This window comes from Serinus canaria, chromosome 12 (genome assembly GCF_022539315.1).
Source record: "Serinus canaria isolate serCan28SL12 chromosome 12, serCan2020, whole genome shotgun sequence".
Classification (NCBI taxonomy): domain Eukaryota; kingdom Metazoa; phylum Chordata; class Aves; order Passeriformes; family Fringillidae; genus Serinus; species Serinus canaria.
This window is the reverse complement of record NC_066326.1, coordinates 14,873,830-14,901,412: the sequence shown is the minus strand read 5'-3', so window position 1 is coordinate 14,901,412 and position 27,583 is coordinate 14,873,830. Positions and strand designations below refer to the sequence as shown.

At 47.7% G+C, this 27,583-nt stretch overlaps 2 protein-coding genes across 5 annotated transcripts in view; one reads left to right on the top strand and one right to left on the bottom strand.

The window, feature by feature from the left end:
* NT5DC2 (5'-nucleotidase domain containing 2) lies at positions 1-25,134 on the top strand. The gene is made up of 14 exons (XM_009091029.4): positions 1-362; positions 7,395-7,579; positions 8,300-8,374; positions 10,148-10,203; positions 11,922-12,015; positions 14,903-15,031; positions 18,054-18,114; positions 18,370-18,472; positions 18,957-19,058; positions 20,278-20,359; positions 23,394-23,480; positions 23,904-24,044; positions 24,276-24,340; positions 24,797-25,134. The coding sequence occupies exons 1-14, from the start codon at positions 119-121 to the stop codon at positions 25,056-25,058; spliced, it is 1,686 nt and encodes a 561-aa protein (XP_009089277.2). The 5' UTR covers positions 1-118; the 3' UTR covers positions 25,059-25,134.
* Positions 25,135-25,138: 4 nt separating this feature from the next.
* STAB1 (stabilin 1) overlaps positions 25,139-27,583 on the bottom strand; it is a 54,792-nt gene continuing 52,347 nt past the window's right edge. For all 4 annotated transcript variants that reach the window (XM_030228144.2, XM_030228146.2, XM_030228145.2 and 1 more), the window contains one exon: positions 25,139-27,525. In XM_030228144.2, the coding sequence (XP_030084004.2) occupies positions 27,475-27,525 (51 nt within the window). In that variant the 3' untranslated portion in view covers positions 25,139-27,474. The remainder of the gene's footprint in view (positions 27,526-27,583) is intronic.

The following is a 27,583-nucleotide window of genomic DNA, read 5'->3' as shown; positions in this document are numbered from 1 at the left end:
GGCCCCGAACCCCGAGCCCCGAGGATTGTCCGCCCGCCGGTACCGCCGTGGGCCGGGAGCGCAGCGGAGCAGCCTCGGCGGTGTGCGGAGCCCCGAGGCTGCGGTGTCCGGCGGGACCATGGCGGCGTTGGGCTCGGCGGTGCTGCGGAGGGGCGGTGGCACGGCCCCCCGGCTCCTGGCCGTGGCTGTGTCCTGCCAGAGCTGCCGGCACAAAGCCACCGGGGACGGAGGACACGGGCAGCCCCGGGAGCAGCACCCGGCGGCCCCCGGCAGAGTCGGCGGCCAGCCCGTCCCGGCCGAGGGCGCCGACACCAAGACCTACCTGTGGGCCAGGTACCACGAGATGAAGAAGCTGGTCTACGGTAAGGGGCTGCCACGTCCTGCCGGGGCCGGCCTTTTCGTTATTTTTTTTCCCTCTCCTTTCTCCTCTTCGCATCTCGGTGCCTTTCCCCGCCCCGCAGCCCTGGGGATGTGCCCGTGCTGTGCAGATGCCGCCTTAGGAGCCTTTCTCCGCGGCAATGCCATCGGCATCTTCCGTGGCCCGCGGCTCTTTGGGATGGTTTTATTTCATTGAAATCTGGTCTTGATCTTCCTCTCCCCATCCTGGGCTTCCTTCTGTTCAGATTCCCCGTCTGGACTCAGGATACACAGGGATATGCAGGGTTCATGGGACTTTTCATAACAAGCCATCGTCGGCATTGTCGTGGCAAATGGTCCAAATGAAGGGCTTGTTGCCTTTTTCTCTAGTTTGCCTTGGCTGGCACACGGAATCGCCTTAGACTAGGACAAATAGATGGCGATGCTGAGTGTAGGGGTGACGAGTCCGAGTCGCCACTGGCACAGGGGTGAGCCTGGAGAGTGCTGATGCTGCAGCTCCTGGGATTGGTCCTGGTCCTGAGCTCAGTTTGTGTTCCACATCTGTCACACCTTTTGCTCAGGAGTGCGTTTTTGCTTCTCTGACCAAGAAGTTACCTGGCTCTGTCGGGTCCTTTGAAATCTTGCCAAGTGAGGTGAAAACTCAGACTGCTCGCCAAGTCTGTCTGTGTGTAAAACAGGATTGTGGTCTTTTTGGCAGCAGCAGACCTCCACTGTATTAAACTCTCCTAAAAATAGCTTTAATGACATGAGGGCAGGAAACTTTTTCCTGTTGGTTTCTTGATTCTTGGAATGCTGAAGGTAAGAACTGCAGAGAGCTAGGAAGTGAGTTTGTGCCTGCTCTTACAGAACTCTGTTAGCTTTTGTTTACTTAAGGGCTTGGATAAGGACAGCAGTCAGTCCCAGGCATCTGGAAGAACTTTCTCCCTGTTCTGAGATCGACAAGGTCTGTCATTCCTTCCTCCCCCATCTTCCAGTCCACTGGATGTGACATCAAATCTCGAGTCCTTCATGATTCACGAAAAGGAATTGGCTGCTGATCCATTAGATGCTCAGGCTGCTGCATTCCAGGATGGGATCTCCTTTCCCAGTGCTGTTGAAGGCAGTTCAGGATGCTGACATAGGACTGGGGCTTTGGTAATACCCTCCAAGACTGAGTTGTGGTTTTAGCCCCACTGCTTGAAAGAAATTCCAGTTTGCAATGCTTGTATTGCTGTTTGGACCTTGCTATCCTCAAAGGCATTATTTTCTCTTCCATAATGGGATTGAAACCATAGATGCAGATGTGTGCTAATAGGCTGTGTCACAGTCTCTTGGCAGACTGCTTGGTTTGCTACGTGAGATTGTGAAGTTTGTGTTCACATAACTCTGTTGTAATGCAAGAGATGCAGTTTTTAATTGAGGTGGAGCAGTAATCACCAGGAGAAAATGCCAAATAAAGTCAGGTGAACTAGCCCAAGTGTTACAGAGCAGACTCTTCACAAATCTTCAGGAAGCCATCAGATATGTTGAATAAGGCCTTTGTTCAAAGAGTATCTCCCCAAACTAAAATTTCAAGACTGTGCTGTTATTCAAACCTTGTCAGGAAGAGACAGAGTTGGTGCAAGTTTTAATTGTTGCTTTGCTGACTGAGCAGTTGTGCAGAATGTGGCATCAGTCTGTTCCTTTGGGCTTGGTTTCTAACTCTGGTGTGAAGGTGAATGTTTGTGCTTGGCTTCTCAGTATTGCCCAGCACTGAGTTTGGGCAGACTCCTGTGGTGCCTCCTTCTCCTTCCCCCTCTGAAATGCCACCTTTGTGCAGTCCCCTGTCCTGTGTTGTCAGTGACTGTCACTGGTCTGGAGCGAGTCTCTGCCACGAGAATTCACTGTATGTTTTCAGCCCAGCCCTTGCTTAGCACCAGCTCCATGGAGCACTGTTTCACTTCTGCACCATAAATGCTGACTGAGTTGGACAGGGCAGGATGTGCAGGACGAGGTTCTGTGCAGTGGAGCTCAGTAGTGGTGCAGGTTTGGGGCCAGAGGAGAGGCACAAGGAGTTCTCAGCTCTGTATAAAGACATCTGTGCTCTGCCAGGCTGGAGTGGGGTTATATAAATGACAGCACAACATAGCTACACAGAGAGTGCCTCTGAGGTAAAACTTCCTCTCAGCATTGACTCGAGAGAAATCATTCTCTTCATTATCCCCCCTGCCTGTTGCAACACTGACTCTTATGACCAAATTTCATTACCTGTAAAAACTTGACGCTAAAAATTTGTGGCACTTAGTGTGCTTTTTTTTTTCTTCTGCCAGAAGGAAGGGTACATTCACATTAGTCAGAGGGATAGAGTTGAGCAAGACTTGCTGTTTTCTGATCTAATAAATGTCAAGGATGGCTGATAAGCTCTCTCAGGAAGCTTTGAAGTCTTGCACTCTAGGAAACATCGGGACAGCCAAGCCAGTGATGCTTTGACTATAAGCAAGTGTTTGTTTTTTCCTAGGTGTTCCAAAACTGTAAACAGTGGCTACACTAACTCAGCTTTCCTAGGGAACTTTACAATATCTGCAAACTTCTTGCCTCTGCATGACAAGTTTGAGCAGGGTCAAGTGTGAGAACAGCCAGAACTGGAAGAGTGACCAGTTATGTAAACTTCTCAATTTTGCTTTCTTGGATATAACCCATTTTTTCTTGTGAAGAACTCTTGTAGCATTTCTCTAGTGCCTTTGTATGTTTAAAAATCTAATTTTGGAATGAAATTATATTTTTAATATTGCTTTTAGTTAATGTAGATTTCATTGGCCGGAAGTCCCAGAATATTTAGGCATAATAGCATAAATCCAAGATCTTTTAACATGGTTCCTCTGAAATTAAATTAATTAATTTTTCCCTTCCTACCCGATTGGTAGAGGGATCTGCTTTGGCTGGTGGGAGTGCTTTGCAGGAAATGGCACAAAACAACACTTCAAAAGGATAAAGGGGCACTTGGAAGGGTGGAAAACTGGCATTTTGTCTTTAGAAAGCAACTTCGTGTGAGCAAGGGAAACTTTTTGATTCATGAAGAATGTGGAGGATGATGGCCATCTGCTTCTCTGTACCCTTCTTTTCCCTGCAAGTCTTATGAAGAAATTAGTGCAGACGTCTGCTGGGTTGAACTTCTGGGAGTACAAAGGGTGTGAGACAGGCGGGTGAGTTGCCTTGTTTGTGTATTATTCTTCACCAACATGCTGGATCTGAGGCTGAGAGAACAGGAGGGTTTCCTGCAGGATGCTGTTGGCACCCCGGGAGCTCAGAAAAGCAGGAGACGTGCTTGGCATCTCCTGCCCAGAGCGTTTTTCACATCAGAAGGGGCCAGATGGTGTCTCTAGTGTCTGCTCACAGTTAATTACCTGCTTTTGTTTCCATCTCTGCTCTCCTGTTGGGGATTGAGGGTTATTGCTTTCTAACAATGTGGGTTATTGCCTGGGAAGAGACACCTGGAGCCTCGTGGAGACACTGATTTAAGCAGCTGCCCAGGTTCTCACAGTGGGAAAATGGAGGAGATGTTGTGTGTTTACTTTGCATTTACAACCAGGTGTAAGAGATGCACGAGATCAAACACGCTTTCTTGTGGTCTGCCTTTGCTGCTGGATTTCATCATGTGCCGTGGACATGCAGGCACTTCCCTAAAATCTGTTGGAGTTGCAAACAGGAGCCAGTTGTGCAAGCAGGCAGATTCCTGGGGCTGCATCCACTGCAAGAGCAACTTTTTCCACACCATCTTTCCATGTTGCTCACGCTGCTTTTCCCTCAGATCAGACTTCCTGGGTGAAGTGCTGAGTAAGCAGTGACTAACTGATATTGTCTGCCTTTCTTGTTAGGACCCAGACAGAAAGAGTAGTTGGGATTATTATTCTTTTTTAAAAACCAAAGCTGGTGCTCATTTTGGTTTGTGTGGTTGTTTTCTTTATCATATCTGTCCAGCAATTTTTTATGGTGTCTTGGAAAAGGAGAAAAGCAAAAGCTATCATTCTTGAAAAATGGCATCTTCATGAGCTTCTGGTGGGTGTCTGTTTGTTTTGATTTGACAATTGCCAGGAAATCTGAGACAAAGATCCCTGGCAGATTACGTGCAGAGCGTCAGCCGAGCAGCAGCGCCCAAGCCTCCAGCCCAGGACTTGATTAAGCACTAAGGTAACCACACAGGAGGATATGTTTGAAAAACATACAAACAAAGCACCACAAAAAAGCAAACCAAACCCCCAAAGAAACACAAAGCTTCTTGAAACCTGGCTCAGTAACCCTGAGGCATGTTTGGACTCTGGTATTGAAACTGATTTTGTGTGTGCTCCCAGGTTTTGTCTTTTCCCTGCTGTAGTTGGAACCTGCATGGAGACTGCATGAGTTTGAGGAGATGGAGACCTGCAGCTCTGTTGAGGAGGGTGCTGCAAAAGGACATTTACACTGAGACAAATGTGCATCATGAATCTCTAGACTGAGCCACAGAGATTTCCTCCTTCTCAGAAGAGCAGTGACTTTGAAATTACTGTAAATTCAAGATGTAGGATGATGGGGTGGACAGAGCAAGCTGCAAGTTGTGATTGATGTGGAATAGGAAACACAGCAAGGAGATGTGTGGTGCTTGGGGAAGTGAACGTAGGGAATGTTGTGTGTTAGCAGTGTAAATCATTTTGGTTGCTGTGTGCATCCTTTTTCAGCCTTTAGGAGGTAAGAGGGAATATGCTGTGTAAGTGAATGACAAAATGTGAGTGGGGAAAAATGACCTGGGCTGTCAGAGGACAGCAGAGAGTCTCTGTACCTTTGAGGCTGGCAGGGAGGAGCATTGCTTCCCTCACTGGGTCTAAATGTACTTCATAAGTTGTGCTGTGGCACAGTAACTGCTTATGCTTCTGATCACAGATAGGAATTGCTTGGTGAAGCTCAGACTGCTCTCTCCTTGTTACAAAATCGTACTGCTCCCTTAGTTTTTCCTGATGTTTTTGCAAAAGTTGTGGCTGGCATGTGTGGTTGAATCTAGAAGATTCTCTTTTCTTCTGTGAAAAGAGAGGTGGGGTTCAGGCAATGGTATTTTGTGATGCTCTCAGGCCATCAAAATGTATGGTCCTGGATACATTAGCAAAAGGGGAAAGTTGGAATAGCTTGACCTTACTGTAGGGACACTGTAGCAGCAAGTTGGGTGCATTGGTCATAAAAAGAAAAAAGTGCTTTAATAGAAGAGGAAAGCCCTGCACATTTCCCCTGAGATATGATTAAGGTTGTGTCATCATTTTTCTTATGAGTGAGAAAAATAACACCCAGCAAATCCCAGTGTAAGCTTAGAAAAAGGTCTTTCCACAAGTTGACTGGGGGTGAGGACAGGAAGTGGAACTCTGTTTATTTATGGTGCAAAGATCATTTATGCTGAAAGTATGAAAGTTGTGACAATCTGAATCCTATTTACATTTCCCATCTTTTAAAATCTCAGTGGAAAGTACTTGGATTGCATCCTCTCTCCTAAGCCTCTTCCAGGAACTTTGCCACCAGCTGAGCCCTGACAGAGAGCTTTTGTTTCTGGTATGTAGCCAGTAAGTCAGCCCTCCTGCCTTAATACACTGCTTTATTTTCTAGTGATTCCTTGCCACATGATCTAGTGAATTGAATTTGAAGGCCAAATGGAAATCAGTTAGGAGAGAAGGAAGGGTATGTTTTGTAACAGTGATTTTTTTTTTCCTGCGAAAGAAACATTTTGAAATATTTGAATCTATTTCTTTGATTCTCTGAATTAGAGCTCACAAAAGAACTTCAGCCTTTTGCCTAAATTCTGTTATAATTCCAGACAAAGTCTTTATTGGGAAGGGCTGATATCTCTTTCTAATAATGTATTTTTTGTCCTAGACACAGATGGAACTTGGTTTTATAGCAAGGAAGCAGTAAAGAACCAGGACAGGGGTCCTTGCTAAATGCCAAAAGTTAAGGTAGGAAAAGAAAAAATCCTACCCACTGATGTTGAGTAAGATATGGAAAATGCCTGCTCTTTTATCATTCAAAGAGAAAATTACCCATCTTTGAGGAGGGAGGAAATATCTCCTTCCCCTCTGTCTCCCAGTGTGGCTGTGACCAGGCAACCCACTACAAAGAACTATTTTTATTGCCCTTTCTTGCAAGGGACAGTTCTCATGGAGTGGGAAGCCTGTGGGAAGATCTGTTCCTGCCTCTCCCATTGCAGTGGAGCGAAAGCTCTCCTCTCTGGACTGGCTCTGGGCAGGGATCTATATCCAGGTAGTTTAGCTGATTGGTCACTTAACCCCATTTTCTCCGTGGTCAGGGGAGCAAAGTGTTATTCCAAAGCACCTCGAACAGTAACTCTGCTTTGCAGTGACAAACCACATGGGAGGACTGAGCTGTGTCCACAGCTGTTTATCAGAGGAAAGCAGATCACTGCTGCTATCGGCATTGCATGCTCCAGGAGCATAGCTTAGTGTCGGGTATTTTTTATATATTGGGGTTTGTACTTTGGTTTTTCCTGCAATTAATACAAAAATTTAAAAAGTCCTAATGGTACTCGCAGGATTTCTCGGTGAAGTCTGGTTGCCTCTGTGAGAAACAAAAAATGCCAAAAGACAAACCTCAGTATTTCTGATTTGGACTAATCTAGACTTTTCCAAGAGCCTGTTTGCTTGTGCGAGTTCTAAGTGAGGGGTGTGTATTTTTCTGGTGATTTATCACAGCTGCCTTTCGCATTGAAGCCTGCAGAAACTGTGGCTGCTCTGAGATAGAAATTTGACACTGCAAAACCTGGGGTCTGCTTTTCTTCATGTAGGCCAGAGACCAGGGGGCATTGTTTTGCAGCTTCCTGACACAAAAGGTCAGTCTGGCTGTGCAGATGGTTAGACAGCATTATCTCCAGGTGCAGCCAGAGGTTTCACAGTGTGTTTTTTCACGGGGCTCTGTGCTCTTTGCTGCTGCTGTGTGGCATTTCCAGTTGCTGTCAGGTCCAGAACAAAAAGTCTAAATTTCAGTGATGCTCTCAGTTTTTCTAACTTCTCCCCTTTCCCTTCTTTTAGATCTCCTTCCACCAGGAGTCTGCAATCTCCTCAACCCTGCTGCCATCTATGCTAACAATGAGATCAGCCTGGCAGATGTGGAGATCTATGGCTTTGACTACGATTACACATTAGCACAGTATTCTAATTTACTACACTCCATGATTTTCAACACTGCCAGAGACATCCTAATAGAACAATTCAAGGTAATGAGGTGCTAAGAGTTTCCACTCAATTAAGCTTGCTGCTGTCTTTGCAATGCCCCAGACATGCTTGTGCAGGCATTGTGCACATGTCAATTACTTGATTTATTGAGATAAACTTAATATTTTGCAATCTTTGATTGCAGAGTTAATTTCCTTTGAGATTATTTAACATGATGTACACTCCTGAGGTTTTATAAATGTGGAGTGGGAGCCTTAGTGTAAAACAGCCCTGGTCAGCTGTTCTTAACTATGGAAATAATGCCTACAGGATTGCTGGTTGGAGGTGCACATGGTGGCTGAACATAAATCACGGGCCAACACTGAAGCTGTGCAGGACTTGGAATGTGCTTGTCGATGGGATGATGCCCTAGAGCATGTCCCAGAACAGACACTCTGTTTGCAATGGGTGACTGCTTATGCATTTTTTGTCATCATGCCTTTCTGTTTAGAGGGGCTCTGCAGTGCCAATTTTTGCCAAATATATGCAAAGATTGCAAGAAGTGTCCTCACTGCCTCAGTGAACCTGATGCTTTTTCACTACTGTCCCTTGCATGAGAAAAACTAGATTTGGGTATCCTGATCCCTTTGTATTACTCCATTCATCCACTTTCTTTGCTGAAGGGACAAAATTAGGCAGGACTAAGCAATCCCAACAGGTGAAATGATTTTGTTGATTATCTGATGCTTATGCTCTAATGATGTCGCTGTTTGTCTTCCCAGTATCCAGAAGGGCTTGGGAAGTATGACTACATTCCAGGGTTTGCCATACGTGGACTTCACTATGATGTACAAAAGGTAAGCTGTACAAAGTTCACTCTCCTGGGCCTTGTTTTCCTCTGTTATGTTTTTAGTGGAAATACTTTATGTCATTGCTTGTAATAACATCTGTCACCAAATGACCAGTGAGTCTGGCTGGCTGGGTTTTTCACTGCTTGGGTTCTTCCCCAAAGAAAGATGTCTATTGTGCCAGCCTGGCCTCTAGCAGAATGGGACATTCTAGCAAAGGCCTCTGGTAAACAGCCTTGCCAATTTAAAAGTCAATTCATTCCACAGGCTAATTAATAGAAAACTGAGCTTGTTTATGTGATCATTTCTGTCTTTCAGGAAATTTAAACAACAAAACTCAGTCCTGCATCTACAAGTACTTGCCAGGAGCAGAGGCATAATGTCTTACTCTAATAATAGAAATGACTTGTCAGGAGAATGCTTTAGGAAGCCTTCCCCACCCCCCACCCCGAATAATAGGACTGCCTGGAATAAGATCCAAGCTACTTGAGATGCATACTTCTTAAGAACTCAGGCGGCAGAGTGCAGGCATTAGCTTTAACCCTTTTCAGTGCTTTGGCCCAATTCCCTGATGCCCAGTGATGTCATGCTGGCTGCTGCAGCCAGGCAGTCAGGTGGGAGCTCAGTAGAGAAAGTTGCTTCACCGAAGTAGCTTTCTTGTATGTTGAGTTTGAGTGAATTCAGAGAAGCAGGCAGTGCAGGCTGGAGTGTGTGTGCTGTCTTCCAACAGGAGGGAAAAAGAATGAAGGAAAAAACTATAGAGATTTTCTGTCTTTTGTCCTAACTGGGGAGACAGCATGGCAGCAGACCACTCATGCCTCTGGCTTTACAAAGCAAGAAGTAGATCTGTGGGAAACTGAAGGTTCTTTCTCTGTTTAAATCTTTGGCTGCTGTATCTGAGAAACACGGGCGAGTGACCTGGCCAAGCAAAGCGCCCTTTGAGTGAGTGGAAAGCAGAGAGCTCTCTTTTCTCAGGATCAGAGTTTACAAAAAACACAGAAATCGGGGTTATGCCTGTCTAAGTAAAACTTTCAGCACATTTGCCTGCACTCCTCACAGATTACTGGGAGCTGTGCCCACAGTGTAACAAGATGCACTGATATGGGATCCTGATGGAAGAAGTTCAATGCCGCGTTCCTGGTGCGAGCTGTGGAGTGATGTGGGTTTAGTGTGAGGCTGCTTTCCATCCCAAGGACTTGTGTTACAGCTTCAGAATGATGGATGGAGAAGGATGGCTCATGATTAGGGGAGTGTCTGTTACCAGCCTGGTGTGCTCCTGAACATCTTTCCTTCAATGTCTACTGGGAAGGGGAGAGCTCTTATTTGAGGAAAATGACTGAGTGCTGCTGTGCTCTGAACTAAAACTTGCCCACTCAGTTCTGCTCAAAATAAAGGTGGGGGGAAATAGATCTGTGCACACAAAACTCCTTTGGAATGTGTGTTTTCTTGAAGGGAGATAAGAATAGACTGTCTTGAGTCACAGAAATATTGTTGTCCCTGTTTTTCAACTGCATCCCTGTCTACAAACTGGGGTGTAATAGACTTTGGCTCATAGAAGGATGGTCTTTTGCCAGAAAGGCCAATAAAAAGTCACAGTATGAATAAGTGTGTCTAAAAGTAGCTGGAGAATAAGTGCTGTCTAAAGTCCATGGAAGTGGGATGCTCATACTGAACTTTATTTTCTGAATGTCATTTGTGTGGAACTTTAAACTTGAATAAGGCTTCAGTGTAAATTTTAACAATAACTGAGTTCTAACAGTAAATATCTATCCCTTGTCACAGAGTCTCCTCATGAAGATCGATGCTTTCCATTATGTCCAGCTGGGGACTGCATATAGGTCTGTCAGTTCTGAAAATCACTTTCTAAATGCTTATATATGCAAAAAAAAAATGTATTTCTACATCTCAGTGTATGTTCATGGCATATGTTTTTCTGCTTCTTTCCTGAGCAGAGCACAGTCTTGTCTGGCTCATCCTGTTTGCTCTTGCTTCAAATGCTTACCTGGCATGTAATTGCAAGGAGTTATTTTTTCTCAAGCATTTCAAGCCAGGTGTGGGTGGGAAGACCTGGAGCTTTTTGTAATGGTTAATAGCACATCTGGTCACGTACACTGCCTGGTGTTTCAGCTGCAGCTACAGCATGGCTGGGTTAACACCTGAGAGCAAACAGAGCCAATAGGGAAGGGCTCCTCTGTATGTGATTCAACATGGGCCTGTCTTTTCCAGGCAGGAGTTTGTCCCAACAGTGCTCTGCTGTGCCATGGAGAGTGATCTGGGTGTGCAAATTACATCTTAAAGCAACATAGACATGCCAATAAAGTAATAATGCATCAGAATCTGGGCTTACTTTAAGTCCCAGATTGTCCTATTTTTCCTTTAGTTCTCCAAAAAGAGCAGGGTATGCTTTGGAATAAGTGGCTGAAACAGTGCAGAGCAAATTCTTCTCCTATGAGTTGTGAGACTGGAGACTGAGAAAACACCTTGCTCCAAAGAGGAGTGGGGTTGATGTGTAAGAAGTATTAATTTATAAATATCAATAGCAAATCTCCTGTAAATCCTACTTTGTATTTCCTGAGCATGGAAGCCAGTGTGGTTTTTTTCCTTGATCTCTGCCTTTTTGCTGTTAAGCTTTAGTTACAGTAAACACTCTAAGAATATTAAGAAGGGAGTTTCATAACCAGAGAGAATTGGCTTCTTTGAGTGCCAGCTTGGGGGTGAGGGGACCAGCAGTTTGTACTGCTCCATATTTTACTTCAGCTTCATAAAGAAATTTTTAGTGAAAACACATTTTAATTTTTCTTTTCCCTGGTGTGCTATTGTAACTGTCTTTTTTGGAGTGTCCTACTAAACCTTCCTTTGCTGTTGTGCACAACTGAGGCAACATTTAACTTCTTAGATCCTGTGTCATAACTGAGTAGAAATGGAGAAAGGGAAAGTTGCTGACTGCTTGAGCAAAGAGTCATCAAAGTTGTGCAAGAGGCAAAACCTGCAGCAGTCAGATAACCTGATGTAATGAACTACACAGATCAGCCATACTCCTGGTTTTGGCGTTTTTGAGAAAAACAGCCTTCTCCGTTCAATGGTCTTAGTGTCAAGGTCTTGTTCTGTTTAGGAAAACTGAATAAGAAGGAAACCCTGTTTTCAGGAAGCCTTTTCCTACACCCTTTCATTAAAGGTGATGTGTCTCATGGAAGCAACATCTCCAAACCAAAGTTAGTTACCCAGTGCTGCCCAAGTCAGGTCGTGGGGTTGATTTGGTGGGGCAGTCCTGTCAGCAAATTGACAGCAGACAGAGAGAAGCCTCTGGCTGTACTCTGCTGGAATGTGGATAAAGCCCCTCAATTAACTTGTAGGAGCAAAAGAGGTATCTGAGGAATGTCTTGGGAAAGATTTTATGTGAATCTTTAGAGCTGTTGGTCTCTCTGCCTGTCTCTTTTGAGCAGGAGGAATTTTTGAGTTTTAGGAAAGAGTCTGTTTGCCTGTCCTGTTTTTCTCCACTGTTTGTAGCACTGCACAGACTGGTGATTATTGACAAACTGCCTTGTTTTGTGTCTAGAGGGCTCAAACCGGTGCCTGATGAAGAGGTGATCGAACTCTACGGTGGTACACAGCACATCCCCCTGTACCAGATGAGTGACTTCTATGGCAAGGTATGGTAAGCCCTTGGCTGCTGGGATGCAGCAGCAGCTCTTTGAAGGCTTGGAAAACAGAGGGAATTGTATGCACATGTAAATGACTGCAGCCTCCCTTGGAAAGGCTGGTCCCCAGCGAGCTGCAGTGTGTGTTTTTGTTCTAGTGGGAATATGCCCCAGAGGTTATTTAGCAGTTTAGCATCTGAAAGACATCTGCAAACCATTTCTAAATACCAGGGCTATTGGCCTAGAGCTGAATGGCTTTGAAGACTGATAGGGAGATGTTCCCTGCTTGTTTCTTGGCCAAATCTATCTTCCAAGCTACCCTGGCAGGCAGCCTGCAGTGAGCTGTTGGGGAGGAGGTCTCTGTGGGTAGCAGCAGTAGGGTGCTTGCAGTGGCTTTCTCTGTTTGATTTTGGGTAGGGTGTTTTCCCCTTCATGTTAAGGATCTCCCTCCACACTCCTTCAGAAGTGCTCAGGGGATATTATTTATAGGGTTGTAGTCCATGAATGTAGGGATAGTAAAATACTGACATTCCATCTGTAGGACCTGTAAAAATCCTCTGGTTGCCTGAACCTAGAGGAAGTTAGGAGAGGTTTTTCTTCCTTGAGTGTCTTGTGTGGTGCAGTGGCCAAGCAGGACCTTTCACATCCCTTCTCCCAGAACTGCTTTGTTTCTTGCCTCAGTTCCTGTGCCTTAAGGGAAGCTGGAAGGAGAAGGGCACACTTCCTCTGTAATACCCCTGTGAGTCTGCTCTGTGAAGTCTGCAGCAAGGTCACTGCTTGATTTTTCTCTTTCTCTCTTGGGAACAATTAATCTGAGTGGTTGTTTTCTGGATAAGTATATACTCTGTTTATAGCTCAATGATGTTTCCAGCTTTGAAATAGGACATTTTTGTTTAGAATTTGATCTGTCTATAAACTGCCCTCCACTGGCCTTCTCCTGTGCAACTCTCCTCACTCCTGCCAAACTCAAGCTGATTTCATCTTTCTTTTTAAATAATTGTAAACATTAAACCCACTTCAAGTTGTGGCCTTCTGTAGGACCAGGTGCTTATGCTGAGGTGCCTTTCTGTGCTTTGTATGTACCAGGTGCTTTCTTCTTTCCTGTAGATGGTATCGAAAAATTTGGCTACAGAAGTAGAGATATCAGCTTAGTCTTTGTGAAGAGGTGAATTTCCTCTCCTAGTAATGTGATAGAGTCCATGAACTAATAGGTGGATCCCAAAGAGAACAAAAGTATTTGCAATTAATAGCATTTGCATTCAGCAGTGTCTGCTCAGCCTGTGCCACTGAGTGGGACATATTTTCCCACATTAGTGAGAAAAATGAAAGAAGGGTTATGATGACTGCTGGTGTGAACAGGTGCAGTGAACTGGTGGGGAGTGAGCCTTTAGCAGGGGTCTTTGATTTGTTCTCCTCAGTCTGCCATACTGATATTGCTGTATATGCAACAGGAAGGTTGCCAACAGGCAACAAGAGAAGTGGGACTGATATGGCTGAAGTGTGTAAATACTGAAGTATTTATTTAAGTATTTACTTAAATACTTAAATAAATCCCTTAAGTGTTTTCCTGATTCTCTGTTAGCTGGAGTATGTGGACAGCTGCCAGCATCCCAACACCTGCAGTAGGTGGGCACAAATCTTTCCTAAGGTTCAACCCTGCAACTGGTGTAGCTTTATATGTGGTGGCCTGTAATGAAGGTGGAGATCTCAAGGGAGTTGTAGAAAAAGCACATGTAACATTCTGAAATCACAGTCCAATTTTTGTCATGACTCCTGTCACTATGTCTGCCTAAGGAAGTCAAGGCCATTAAAGAGAATTGGGAGAGGTTGGACTTGGCCTGTAAAAAATGACAAAGGCACAAAAAATTCAAGGCTATGAAATCAGAGTTGACAAGGTAAATCTTTGCAGCTTTACAGCTGTCAGTCCTGGATTGCTTAAAGCTCATGCACGGACATGATGGACCTGGATTGCCAGGGCACTACTGGTGACCAGGCTCATGGGGAGGTCTGTGTGCTTCCCAAGCTACTTTCTGTATATGGAACCTTAGTAATTGTCCCCATTCTGGTCTGGAACTTTATCCATGGAAAATGAAAAAAAATTGATCCCAGCTTCATCTTGAAAGGGAGACTCACTGCACAGGTGGTATCTATAGAATAAACAAAGTTTATTTTACTAGAAAGCCTCTCTGGGGCCAAAGTTGGCTCTTGGCCTGCTGATAGGTTTGTGATTGATAGGCAATAGCAATAGCAAATGTGAGTGAGAGCTGTAGCTCTGCCTAATGCAAGGGGAGTTATTCCTTGGTCAGGATGTAATTGTCCATTTCCACTTGACTGCTGGTGAGCTGGAGTTCTTTTTCCTCTGGGCTTTCTCTATTGACAGACAGGCATTGACAAAGGGCTTGTTGGAGTGATTCTTATACTGCCTTGTGAAATCTCACTGGAATATGGTTTGAGCAGCTTGGTACCCTGTGTAGTCTGGTTAAGAAAAGCAATGTAGCATCTTCAGCAAGGCCCTTGTCTGCTGCTGTAGCAGAGCATTGTCTGTTGGTACCTGTGTTAATGCCATGAGTCCGGGGGGGAAGCAGAGGTTGAAATAAAAATATCTGGGACCAACTCCCTGCTCCCTCCATCTTCACAGTGTGGTATCAATGATGCTGGGTAAAGATTGTGTAAAGATTTATGTGAAGGAGACACCTCTCTCTCTTCAAGGTTGGTGTTTTGGTTGAGAAGAAGAGAGGGCTGCTTGCTGAGTGACTGGGATTTCCCACACTAGTGTTTTTCTTTTTATTAGCCTGGAATATATTTCAGATGGTGCTGGGTGATATGAGTTTGTTGGCTTTACCTTTTTTTTCCCCAGTATTTTCAATCTAATGCCTCCCTTTCATTTTTTGCTTTCCAGGGTCCATCACTTAAGCAGTTTATGGACATTTTTTCTCTTCCTGAAATGACACTGCTCTCTTCAGTCATTGATTACTTCATCACTCATGGCATTGAGTTTGACCAGGTTCATCTCTACAAAGACATATCTGTAAGTGAAATGTCAACTGCCTCACCTCTCACACCACACCAGAGCTGTGAGCTCTGCAGCACCCAGACCCAAGGGGTTTGCAGTGACCAGCCTGATATGACAACTCTGCTGTCCCTTTAGATCAAAGCATTACCAGGGAATATTCAAAGCTGTGTTTTCAGAACGTGTTTGGGCTCTGTCTGTACTACAGAGCTGGTGTTTCTGGTGTATCTCGTGTAGGAGTGCCTAGGCTGCTTAGGCTGAAGGTCCTTCCATGGGAAATATGTCACAAAGCTTGTGTAAATGTTTTCTGGTTTTGCAGACTTTTGTTTTCCTTAATATCTAATTTGTCAAAGAGAAAAGCTGTGTACCAAACAGTTTACTTTATACAGCGATTGTTGTAAAACACCTGTCCTGACTTGCTCTGAGAATCCTGTACCTCTTGCAGCTGCAGAGTAGTCTGATCCTTTGGGTGATTGTAGTCTGATCCAGTGGTGACTGTAGCTTTCATGTGTCATTTACTCCAAGGTGTTAAGTGGCACTTGAAAGGGCTGTGTGGGATTATCAGCATTGTTGGGGCTGTTTGACTTCTCAGTTAATGCTGTATACAAGATGTAAGTGCTTGAGATTGCTGCTCTGGGTGACTTATGCTGACAGACAGACAACACATTTCCTTATTGCAATCCTTTTTCCATGGAGAAAGGTTTTCAATTGGTACCTTGTGGGAATCTTAGGTTCACCCACTGGCTGTTCAGTTCTGGGAGGGAAATGGGGCTCCAAGTCTGTGCTGCTGCCTTGTGATAAGGATCCACCTGCCAGCTGTGTGTCCTGGCCTTCTGTAGGTTCTTGATAGGAACCTGCCAGCCCATTTCCCACAAGACCTTAACATGTTTCAAGGGTGTTGGCTGTTGTTTTTTCTCTTGAGGTGGGGAAAATGTGAAGAGGGGATACAGCTGACTCCTGAGGCCTTTTGTGAAGAGTATCTTCTGAGAGATCAAAGTATCTTCTTTTGAGATCAAATGGATGTGTTCCTAATTGAAATCTTGAGAGCAGGGGGATGGTTGCCACAGCTGATACATATTCAATGCAGGGCAACTGGTGGGGTCCAGCCCTCAGAGTCCTGAGTGCTAATCCTGGCTTTGTCCTTTTGGTGGAGAATGTGGTCATCCCTGAGGAACAACTGAAGTAGGCAAACGAGAGCTATGACAGAAAATCTGTGGCAATGCCTGAAATCTGTATTGAAGCTAGGGACCATCACGTGCTCTCACCAGAAGAGTTCTTGCTTTTTTCCTGTACAAAGAGGATGAACAAACATTTTTGCAAAACTTATCCCTTTGCAGTACCCAAGTTCAAGTGCAAATAAATGCTTTGTTAACATGAGCACAGAGATCCTTCTGTGCCTGCAGAGGACTTGCATAGCCCAGCTGTTAGGACAGCACTGGCTTAGCCTGACAGCCTGCTGTAACTCTTGGTGGTACTGCTGATGCAGCCTGTGTGTTTGGGAACAGGCTAAGTGCTACAGGCACTGCACTGAGTCAAAAGGGCAGACCCTGGGGTATGGTAAAGGCTGAACCTGACATGTAATTAAAGTAGTCCTGTCACACCAGTTTGGTCACATATTTGAGAGTAAGAATGTACAGTTTACCCTGCTTCCCCTTGGAGGCATTCTTTTGAGCCCTGTTTGATGCCTACCAAGGCTCCAAGATTTTACCTGCAGAAACATTATAGTTTACCTTTTTCTTTTCTTCTTTTGATTTTTGGAGGGCAAGAGCTTAGGGAAAGAGCACACTGAAATTTTTCTTCTCTGCAAAGGTAGTTTTGACACAAGTCCAAAGTTCTGCTTGCTTTTAGTGACAGTGCTAGTTAAGAGAAAGCTGTTTTCTTGTCAGAGCTCCTTTTCAGATTCCTTCCAATAAGGCAATGAAACATGACCTCTGCCTTTTTGCCCTTCAAATCCACATGGTGGAAAGAAGCTCTTAAAACTCCATTTTGAAGTGGTTATACCACCACCTTCATCATCTCCTTTTAAGTTTAAATTGTGGTTCTCTTCAGCTGTGACGGAAATTTTTTTGGAGTCATGAGGAGGTTTCCCCAGCGCTGCCATGAGAGCAGTTGACTGTGTGGCAAGTGTCACTGTAGTGATGTCAGTGGTGAGTGTGGGACTCAGTCTGAAAGGGCAGCCCCTGAAGGGGCACACACAGTGTAATAGGAATTTAAAGGTCCTGGGGAAAGGCAGCAATTGATTACCTGTGTGAATTATCAGGGATGAACAAGCATCTGTATGTGCAAGCACTGCAAACTGTGTTGCTGCTCTGGAAATGGTTTTGTGGGTCTGGCATATCCTGCTGGATGGAGACTTGTGCAGAATCTCAGCTGGGTGTGTCTAAAACTGTGCTCTATCTTGGCTTCTGGCCTGGAAAATAAAGGATATTTGGATGCCCTTGACAACATCTGTTTTAACTTGCTTCTCTCCTAGCTGTGTTTTGTGCCACCCTCCTAGTGGGAGCTTCTGCTCTGCCTGTGCACACTGGTCACCAGGAGCTGTGGGCCTCCTTGGCTTATGGGGAGCACTTGGGATCACAGGTGCTGTTCGCCCTGGCCACACTCCCATCCTTTGGGTCACACCTGGCAGAGCTTCCCCAGGCACAGGGGGAAGAAAAGCCACCTGGTGTCTGAGACAGTACAGTGTTGGGACAGTAAATGGTTTTGGAGTGGCACAGTCTTTATTGCCTTGCAACCAGTGGGGTAACACGTGCTTGTTTCCAACAGCAGGAAGGAACTTGTGTTTCCATAGATAAGCTTTGAGGTTTTCCCTCTTACACTGCATCAGCTGAGCCAGCCACCCTGTTCTTCTTCAGGCATCTTGGTGAGCCTTGCTGGGCAGGCTCTGCTGCTTTGCAGTGATGGAGCTTTTGTTCATTCAGCAAGGAGGGGATGTATCATTACTGCCTTGGTCCTAGTGGTGGCAGTAGGTTTGCATGCTGGGAAACAGGAATGCCATGTTGTAAAACTGAAACATTTTCCCCCCTGCTCTTTTCTTTAGGATGCAATTAGAGATGTTCATGTGAAAGGAGTGATGTACAAATGGATTGAAAAAGATATGGGTGAGTTAAATAGAGCTCTGGTGCCAAATTCACTTGTCACTTCCTCGGTCTTCCTCTTTAGGTAGAACTGATGGGGATGAGGAAGGACATTTAGTTACCACAGTGGTTCATTGCCTGCCTGCCTGAGGTGGATCTAACTCTGACCATTTGCATCTTTAGTGGAATATGGGCTAGGTTTAGTTTGGTTTATAGAAATGTGGTCATGACTTATGCCAAAGTGTTCTGATGGATGCTGTGTGTTTCATTCTGGTACAGAACAGTATATCCTGCACGGGGATGAAATCTATGCTGTGTTAAACCGCCTGGTGAACCACAAGAAGAAGCTGTTCCTCATCACAAACAGTCCCTTTAGCTTTGTGTGAGTACCATTTCTGCTCATCAGTGGGTCACCATGGCACAGCAAGAGCTGTGCAGAGCACTCCCTCCTCTGAGCACCTGGAATTTGTATGGTGCAGGGTTTTGTGGCAGTGGTCATGGAGCTGTCTGGGAACCGTTTGCGGTGAATGTTGCAGCCACAGCATTGATTTCACTTTTTGGAGAAGTTACAAGGCTGTGGCTGGCCACAACATTAGAGAGCTGACACTTTCTGTTGCCTCTAGCAGTGTTTGCTGTATCACAGACTTCCTGGGCTTCCAGTGATGCAGAAGAAAGTGTGTGACAGCTTGAAACAAAGCACAGCATCAATACCTCATACAATGAGACAGCCTTGGGGGGGTTCACAAATCTGTTTTCTTCTCTGTTACTGAAATAAGAGTGAATTTAGGGCACACTGTTGTAAAGTTGCAGTGTTGGGTGAAAAAAGAGTACTGGATCTGTTAATTTTTGTGTTCCTTTGCCCTTAGGGACAAAGGAATGAAGCACATGGTTGGCAAGAACTGGCGGGACTTATTCGACATGGTCATTGTGCAGGCAGACAAGCCCAACTTCTTCACCGACCGGCGGAAGTACGTGTGCAGGGCAGCCCTGCCTGGGCTTGGGCCCCCTCCCTGCAGGGAGCTGCTCCTCTGGCCTGCCAGAAAGCAGTGGTTTGCTAAGCATAGCCTGGCTCAGGAGGTGTTCAGCCTTCTCTCAGATACTCTCTGAGGAGGCAAGAATTGACCAGTCTGGGAGTAAGTGGATAGAATGTGTACAGCCAAGCAGAAAACGTGTTTCTAAAATTGGCATGAGAGATGGCCATTTCTTGTCCTGAGAGTGTGACAAAATCTTTCCTTTTCCTCTTCCCCACAGCAAATATCTGGGTGGTTTGTTTTTTGAGGTTTTTTGGGATCTTGTTTGTGTTGGATACATGTTTGGGAACTGGCAGTTCTAGAAACCTTTGTATGTGGCAGCTGAGTTTTGTGGTCAGTTAGGAGCTGCCAATAGACAGGCTGCTGTCCTTACTTTGCTCTTTGGCTTCTTTGCTTTGGGTACTTGTGTCTGCTTAGTTAGGTGATTGGTCTATTCTTTCCTTTGTATGTATTTTCCTCCCTCATTACCCACACTGCTGGTATATGCTGGAGTAAACCTATGGAATGGCTTTATAAGCTGTGCTGGCCTGCTAAAGGTTCTTTCCATGGGCTGCAGGTGAAGTGCTTTACAAGCACAGCTTGGAGCTATGAGGATCTGGACCTCTTGGAAATAAAACCTACGGCTTCCTGGTGCCTTAGATCCACTCATGGAGTGGAGAATATCATGGCAAGCCCTCAGGAAAACAGGAGACAGCTCAGTTCACCTGGTGAACTCAGCATGGGGGCTGCTTTCCATTCTCTCTGCAGACTTGCTTTATTCTATTAGGACATTCCATGGTCTCTGTTGGGCTGGGGCATAGCCTGGTTGGAAGAGCACACAAAGTGTTTCCTGGCAAAGCCTTCTTGGCCTTGGCATTTCAGAAGGAGTTATGGTTATTTTCTTCCTCTATGTATGTGAAAACAAGAATTGTTAGGGATTTTGACATGAAATGGTTACAGTCAACAGAAGCATTTTGGAAAGGTATTTCTCTTTCATACTTTCTCTTCCCCTGAGAAAATGGTGCAGAAGGCCCAGAAGGTCACTTAGAACTCATATAGAGCTTTTATTTTAAGTTGTTACATAGGTAAACAAGTTTTGTGATTCAAATGTTCTGGTTGCTGGGTAACAATCACCAAAAATCAAAAGAAGTTGACATCTCCCCCCGTTTTTTCCCAGACCTTTTCGAAAACTGGATGATAAAGGCTCACTGCAGTGGGACAAAATAAACCAGCTGGAGAAGGGAAAGATCTACAAAGAGGTAAAGTGAATGGGGGCAAGCAGGAGTCTGAAATGGTGGGGACTTATAACACACCTGCAGTTTTGGAAATCACTGGTAAAACAGGACAATCTGCTTCATTAGGGTGAGGGGAAATGATGGGTTCTGCCGTAGTACACTTGTTCATGGGTGGTGTTTGAAAGGTAAAGCACAGAAGTCCTTGAAAAGAGCATCTGTGTAGGTAGAGGTGTTTGTAAGAAGACACTCTCTGGGCTGTGCTGGCTGTGGGCAGTGGGAGGTGCCCTGTCCCTAGGAGCTCTCACTGGCCTGGTAGGACACAGTCCCCAAGAATGGTTTCAGCATGGGCTTGGCACTAGGGATGGAAGGACAGAGGCAAGTGGGAAAAGGCAGAGCAGGGCCAGGTAACTTAAGGTGTGGGGTACTTGCTTTTCTGCCCAGGGGAACCTGTGCTGAGTTACCTCTGCCAGGCTGGGTTGTCCCTGCTGCTGCCCTGTTTGTGTGAGATGGGTGGTAGGGAAACATCCCCTGGATGTGTGGGAGGGGCCAGTGAGTGTCCCCTGCCTCCATGTACAATGAAACCTTCACCCTGGGAGCCCTGCTCTGACATTGTCCAGCATGGCCAACTGTGTACTCTTCCCTCAGCTCTTCTGATTGTCCTGGTCCTCAAGGTCTTGTCCTGGAGGGCCTCTCAAGAGTGTGGTAGTTGAGGCTAAAAAGGCACAACTCTGAAACCTGTTGTGCATGCAAAGATCTTCCACACCTCACTCCAAGTTGTTCTCCATAAGGTTGGAAAAGGTGGACTTGTGTAGAATAAAGAAATAAGGAATAAAGAAACAAGGGAGATCCAATAGGGTACAAAGCATTAAAGAGACTACAAAGCCTGGCTCCTGATTCTCCCCTTCTGGAAGGACCAGCATGTCCAAAGATGAGCTGCAGCTCTGGTGATCTTGCTGCCCTGGATGTTGTCCTTGCAGCTGATCTGTCCCCTGAGACAAGCTGCCTCTGGCTTTAGGACGGTTTGTTCTTGGTTGAGCTGTCCAATCCCACGGGAAGAAACTGTTAGTGAGATTTCAGTCAATTAGCTGGGACCTGACCCGTTGTAGCAGAGAAGGTCATGTCCTTGAGTAGTGCTGTTGGGAAACCTCTGTCTGGTGGGTCTGCCAAAGTGCTGGGCTGGTGTTCTATCCTCTGCCAAGAGCTCAGAGCTGGGAACATGCAAGTAGAGCTCATTCCCAGTGGGTTAGCAGCTCCCTCAGGAGAAAGGGCACACCTCACCCATGGAATTCATTGCTGCATTAAATCCTGCTCTTGACCCACCTATGTCTTGTGGCTACAGGTTGCTCACCCAAGTGAATGGTGCACTGAGAAAGGGCAAATATTGGGGAGGAAGGTGGGCTGGGTAAGATTTTGGGCTCCTGTTCAGTTCTTCCCCACTGTCATGTTTACCTGACTGCATTAAGGTTGTTGCCTAGCTGTGATTCTTAGGGTGTGACAAAGTGTGTATCCTGGTTGTAGCCCACCCTGTCTCTAGGATTTTTGTTTACTTGGAACATCTCAATATGCTTCTTTCTGGCAAGTGTTACTGGCCACGGACCAGTGCTGGGGATGTTGCCAGAGACCTCTGAGCTGTTCCTGTCCCCTGAAGCAGGGCTGGATGGCAGTTTTTTCCTGTGGGTATCCCCCATGAATGAATGGGACCTAAGGGATAGTTTTTCCCTGGGGACTGGGAAGTTGGGGTGATGCCCTCTAGTCCCTCTGTTCCAACAGATGTGGTATTTTCTGTATGTGCCAAGTTTGTACTCCCTTCCCTCTCCAGATCTGTGATCTTGGGGGAAAGGAGGGCAGGACCTGGAGATCTCAGAACAGGTCTGTGGCTCCATGGAGCTCCAAGCATGAGTTTCCTGACTGTCAGGTCCATTGCTGTTTGAGGTGACTGGAGCACAGCAAGAGGACTCTGCTCCTTCCAAGGCTGTGCTCCATTTCCTTCTCTGCCAGTGGCTTCCTGAGCAGGCCTCATGTGAGCAGCAGCAAGGTTGTGTCCAAGAAGTGCAGAGGCTGCCTGGTCCTGTTTCTGTGCTGTTAAGGGAAGTCTGCTCAGCTCCAGGCATGCTGCAGGAACAGAAGGCTCAGCAGCCTGGTCCTGGGCAGCCTTAGCTGTGCTTCAGCAAGCTGCCAGTGGGTGCTGGGGGGCTGCCTTTTGTTTGGGGGCTTTCTGGCCAGGCTGGTGCTGGTGGCTGGGGCTGCTGGCTCCCTCCTGCCACTAGAGACTGGCCAGAGGGATTGCTGCCTAGTAGGTTCACACTGACTGCTTGTGCTGCTCTGCTGGCATTGATGGGCCCATTTCCTTTCCTAGTGGGTTTTGTTTTCGTGACTCATGTGGAAAACTTGTGTGGAGATGCAAGGGTAGTCCCTGAAGTACCTTCTGTGCATGCATGGATGTTTGGAAAGCCTTAAAAGCTGTTTGGTGCTGTGCTTTAGCTGGTGCTTTGGGGTTTGGTTTGTTTTACTCAGCTGTGAATCTGTGCAAGCTGCCTGGCTCTTTGGCTTGGTTAAACAATTCCTGTGGACATGGGGGTGGTGTTAATCTTTGGGGTTGGGATGGTGAACAGCTCCTGACTCCAGAAGCCTTGCCTGGCAGTGCTCACCTTCCCTCTGGGGCACCCTGTGAGGTGAAATCATTATCACCTGAGAACCACAACTTCTAAACCAGGGGTTCTTTCTGCCTATCCTCAGGCTTTTCTAATTTAGGGGTTTCTTGGCCTCTAAACTGCCTCCTTTTGTTGCCTTTTTAGACCATGTTGTCTTCTTGACTTGCTGTGCCCTAGACCACAGAACGTGCCCTTTGGAAGAGTTTTTGCATTTTTTTAAGGCTAGAGAAAAAGCTGAGTGATGTACAGGGAATTGTCACATGGGAAGAAAGTGAAGTGAGGTGGGGAAGGACAGAAAGCTCTGAGTGTAGATGGAGGGGCAGTTGACATCCCATGAGAATGCTCACACCTGCCTGGGGTAAGGTGGCCTGTACCCACATTTCACTCTATGCTGCTGTCACTTGCAGGGCAACCTCTTTGATTTCCTGAGGCTGACAGGCTGGCGTGGATCCAAAGTGCTCTACTTTGGTGACCATCTGTACAGTGACCTTGCGGTGAGTGAAATGTCTCTGCCCTCCAGTGGGCTGGGAGCAATCCCACATGGCTGCTGGGGCTGGAGATAAGGCACGGCCTGCTTTGAGTGCTCAGGGCTATGCTGGGTGTCCCCCCCACCCAACAGGGCACACAGGCTTCCCCACTGCTGTCAGACAGAAGCAAGTACTGGAGAAAAGGCTCCTGAAGTACTTTCTGTGGATAAAGTGTGAATTTGAGAGCAGTTTGTATTGATCCCACCTTTCTAGGTGCTTCATGCAACTGATCCTAGTGACCAGGAGATGGTTGTTATTGGCACGGGCCATGGATGGCTGTCCCCTGAGAATGAGAAATGGGAACAAACCCACTCTTCTAGGAACCAGGGTTGTGTTTGGTTTTCAGTCTTTATGTTGAATTCTTGGTTGTTTTTTCATCCTGACCTCCAGGACCTCATGCTGCGTCATGGCTGGAGGACTGGAGCCATCGTTCCTGAACTGGAGACGGAGATCCGGATCATAAACACGGAGCAGTACATGCACTCCCTGACCTGGCAGCAGGCTCTGACAGGGCTGCTGGAGAGAATGCAGGTAAACAGCTCCTGGCTGAGCAGGACACCTTATATGCTGTCTTCTGAGCCTGAATTTTGGCTTTAGCATGGGGATGGGGGGATGTACCATCTTGCCTGGTTCTCAAAAATATCTCATCCTCCTCCTGGTGCAGTGGGCTCTGGGTTTGAGAGTTACAGTGGAAATTGCAGGGAGCTGAGGTATGGCTTGCAGGACTGATGGCTGTGATGCTTTCTACTGCTGTCTTTGCAGATGTATCAGGATGCAGAGTCTAAGCAAGTATTGCTGGAGTGGATGAAGGAACGGCAGGAGATCAGGTGAGCGTTTTCCCCCCTCATTTGTGAGGTCTCTTTGGGGCTCCAAGGCCCTGTTTTCTAACCTGCTTTGGGGACAATGCTGCTGCAGTGCTGGACTCTGGTCCTGCCTGGTGTGGCTTGCCTCTAGGTGGGGGCCATGCAGCAGTGCAGTCCTGCAGCCTAGGAGGTTGGACTGGTTTGAAGGCAGGGTGGGAAAGGGGAGTGCTGGGAGGGGCTGGTGGGCTGTCTGCTACTATAGCTCCCACAGCTCCTGATACTGCCCATAATGGGTGGAGTAAGAGTGCACTGAATACTCATCAGTCTCACTGCACAGGGACTGGCCTGCACCACAGCCTTGGGAGGGCGTACCTTGGGTGAGCCCCTGATGCCCAGGGGGTGGAGTAGCCCAGGGCTCAGGGAGTGGGAAGAATCTGTGACCACAGTTTTAGCTACAGAGCACCCTCTCTTTCTTCTCAGGTCTCTGACGAAGAACCTGTTCAACCCCCAGTTTGGAAGCATCTTCCGCACCTTCCACAACCCCACGTACTTCTCCCGCCGGCTGGTGCGCTTCTCTGATATCTACATGGCTTCCATCAGCTGCCTGCTCAACTACGACGTGAATTTCACCTTCTACCCCCGGCGCACCCCTCTGCAGCACGAGGCTCCGCTCTGGATGGATCAGCTGTGCACGGGCTGCATGAAAACCCCCTTCCTGGAGGAGATGGTGCACATCCGGTGAAGGGCAGGTACTGCAGGCAGCAGCAGCACGGCCGGGGCAGCACCTCTGACCACCACTAAAGGGCGTTTGACACTTGCGTATGTGTGTAGATGGTGTGTTTATTTCCTCCCTTCACTGGCTCCATCCCTTTCCCTGAAGTGCATTGCAGGCTGGACAGAGGATGGGTGCTTGTGCAGGGAGTCCTCTCTAGGAGTAGGTGAGATGGAGGGACCAGTGCTGGTGTGGGACACTCACCCTTCCTGCTCTGTGCCCAGACACGTGGCTCAGGCATGGAGCTTCACATCTCCAGTGCTTGGTGACAACAACCCATGGGAGGTGTGACAAGGTGTGTCAGGTCTATAGCTGCCCTCATAGCCTGGGACTGCAGCATGAGTGACTCTGCAGATGGACAGGGAGGGTCAGGGCTGCCAGCTGGGCAACCACTCAAGCCCATCAGTGCGTGCATCACATGACAAAGCAGCACCAGCATTACCTGTCCAGCTCCCTACCAGACTGGTCTGTGCAGCTGGGGACTCTGCTGGGTCACTGGGCAGGATGTGCAAGCCTTGAGTGTGGGAGTAGATCACAGGGTCTCAGAGTTACTGTCTGCAGACATGGCTGCTTTTTGAGAAAGCTTAAGGCTGTGCACTGTTGCTATTTTGGGGTTTGGTGCCATGTGACATCAATACTTAGGCAATTGATGTGGTGTGGTCTGCTGTGAGCTGCAGAGGGATATGTTCAGCCCTTCAGGGAAGGTGCAGGGCTGGCAGCAGAGGTGGTGACATTCCATATGTGCTCACTGAGATGTGGCCTAAGGTGGCTGGAGGGGCACGTGAGGATGTTTGGGGAGGGAGCGAGTGTGAAGTGCTGTGGGGAGCATGGCCAGACAAAGCCCTGTGGTGCCTCCTCAGCAGGAGGAAGAGCAAAGAGATGCTAATAGTGATGCCAGAGTCTATAGGATGGGACAAGAGTGACAGTCAGGAGGCCCAGGAAGATGAGAGCTGGTTTAGGATGTGAGGTGCAGAAAGTGGGCTTTGCACTGGCTCAGGGCCTTGCTGGTTCTGCCCAGGGCCATGCAGGGTGTTGGAGAGGGGCAGAGGGCAGGTGGGGTGGAAAGGAGGTGTTGGGAGTTTGTGCCACTGTGGTTGGCCCTAAGAGCCAGGAGCTTATGCCCTCAGAAAGCTGGTTTGTATGGGGGAAGTGATTGCTATAGGATGAAGGGGTGGCAATGGTGATTGCCTTGGTCCTCCTTCTCCTCCCCTCACTGCTGCACCATTTGCAGATGGTAACAAGGGTGCCAGTGCCAGCTTGCTCAGGGGCAGTTGGTGTTGAGGTGACAGAGGAAGGAGGGCCTGGCAGTGAGCAGTCACAGAGGAGGTGAGTGAGTGACTGTAGAGTGGGTAAGGGCTGTGGGTTTGGAGGGAGCTTGGCACCAGGGACGTGTGAGCACTGGGCTTTGGTGATGGCTGTAGGGGCTGGGTGTGTCAGCGTGGGGGCAGCTGAGGAAGAGGAACCAGGGCGGTGTGGAGGACCCTGTGCCAGGACCTGTGACTCAGAGAAAGGTGCTGTGTGTGTCAGCAACCCTCAGTGAGTCACACACACACACACACACACACACACACACACACACACACACACACACACACTCTTCTCCTATCTGTTCCTCCCCAGTGCTGTGCCAGGCTGGCCTGTCAGTCTGTCATCTGTGTGATACTGCCTTGTCTTTGTGCCATGTGCCAGCCTGTTGCACTACTTTCAAGATGCCTTGTGCTCAACTCAGTGGCTTGGACAATCTGTTAACGTGGCTGCTCTAATCAAACACCTGTAGTAGGTGCATGTGCACTTGTCTTTGTGCGGTGTGTAGTGTGTAGCTCAATAAACGTCTGCAGCATGTGTCACTAACTGACTAACCCGCTCACTGCGCTCGCGGGGCTCCTCTGCCTGCCCTGGGGGTGCGACCAAGGGCAGCCTGGGCTGAAGAGCGAGGCTGGGGCCATCAGCAAGGGGCAGTGGCGCCCTTAGAGCGGCAGCGCAGGCCGGGGGCACCGGAAAGAGTGCCCCAAAGAGTGCTCGGGGTGGTGACTGACGAGACTCGTACCTGACTACGGGGCAGTGTGAGGGCATGGGACCAAGGCCCGGCGGGCCCCGGAGGATGCTGCACGTGAACACCGAGGGCCGTACGTCCCTGGGAACGGCTGAACTGGGCTCTGGGCGCTGGAGGCTTGGGGAGGCACCACCTCGTACGGGGCTATAACAGGCATGGGCGGGGCCACGAGGGGCTGGAGCTCCCACCTGCTGGGGGCGGCCGGTACCGGCGGGGCGGGCGGTGGGAGGCCGGGGCCGGGGCGGCGAGGCAGGCGCAGGCACAGCCGGTGGCGCTGAGCTGTTTATTTCCCCGCGGTGCGGTGCGGTGCGGTCCGGTCGGGGCCGCGCGGGGTCACTGCGGAAACCCGCGGGGGTCGGTGCCGGCGTCCGCCAGGGGCGGGTCCTGCGGGGCAGAGAGCGCAGCGTGAGCGCGGGGCGGGGAGGAGGGGGCGGGGACAGGG

What these genes read in the sequence shown, in the direction of transcription:
- NT5DC2 (XM_009091029.4), top strand. Translation starts at nt 119, where the DNA reads ATGGCGGCGTTGGGCTCGGCGGTGCTGCGGAGGGGCGGTGGCACGGCC. An exon ending in TCCTAATAGAACAATTCAAG is followed by an intron (nt 7,580 to 8,299) that starts GTAATGAGGTGC and finishes TTGTCTTCCCAG; the next exon opens with TATCCAGAAGGGCTTGGGAA. An exon ending in ATCTCTACAAAGACATATCT is followed by an intron (nt 15,032 to 18,053) that starts GTAAGTGAAATG and finishes TCTTTTCTTTAG; the next exon opens with GATGCAATTAGAGATGTTCA.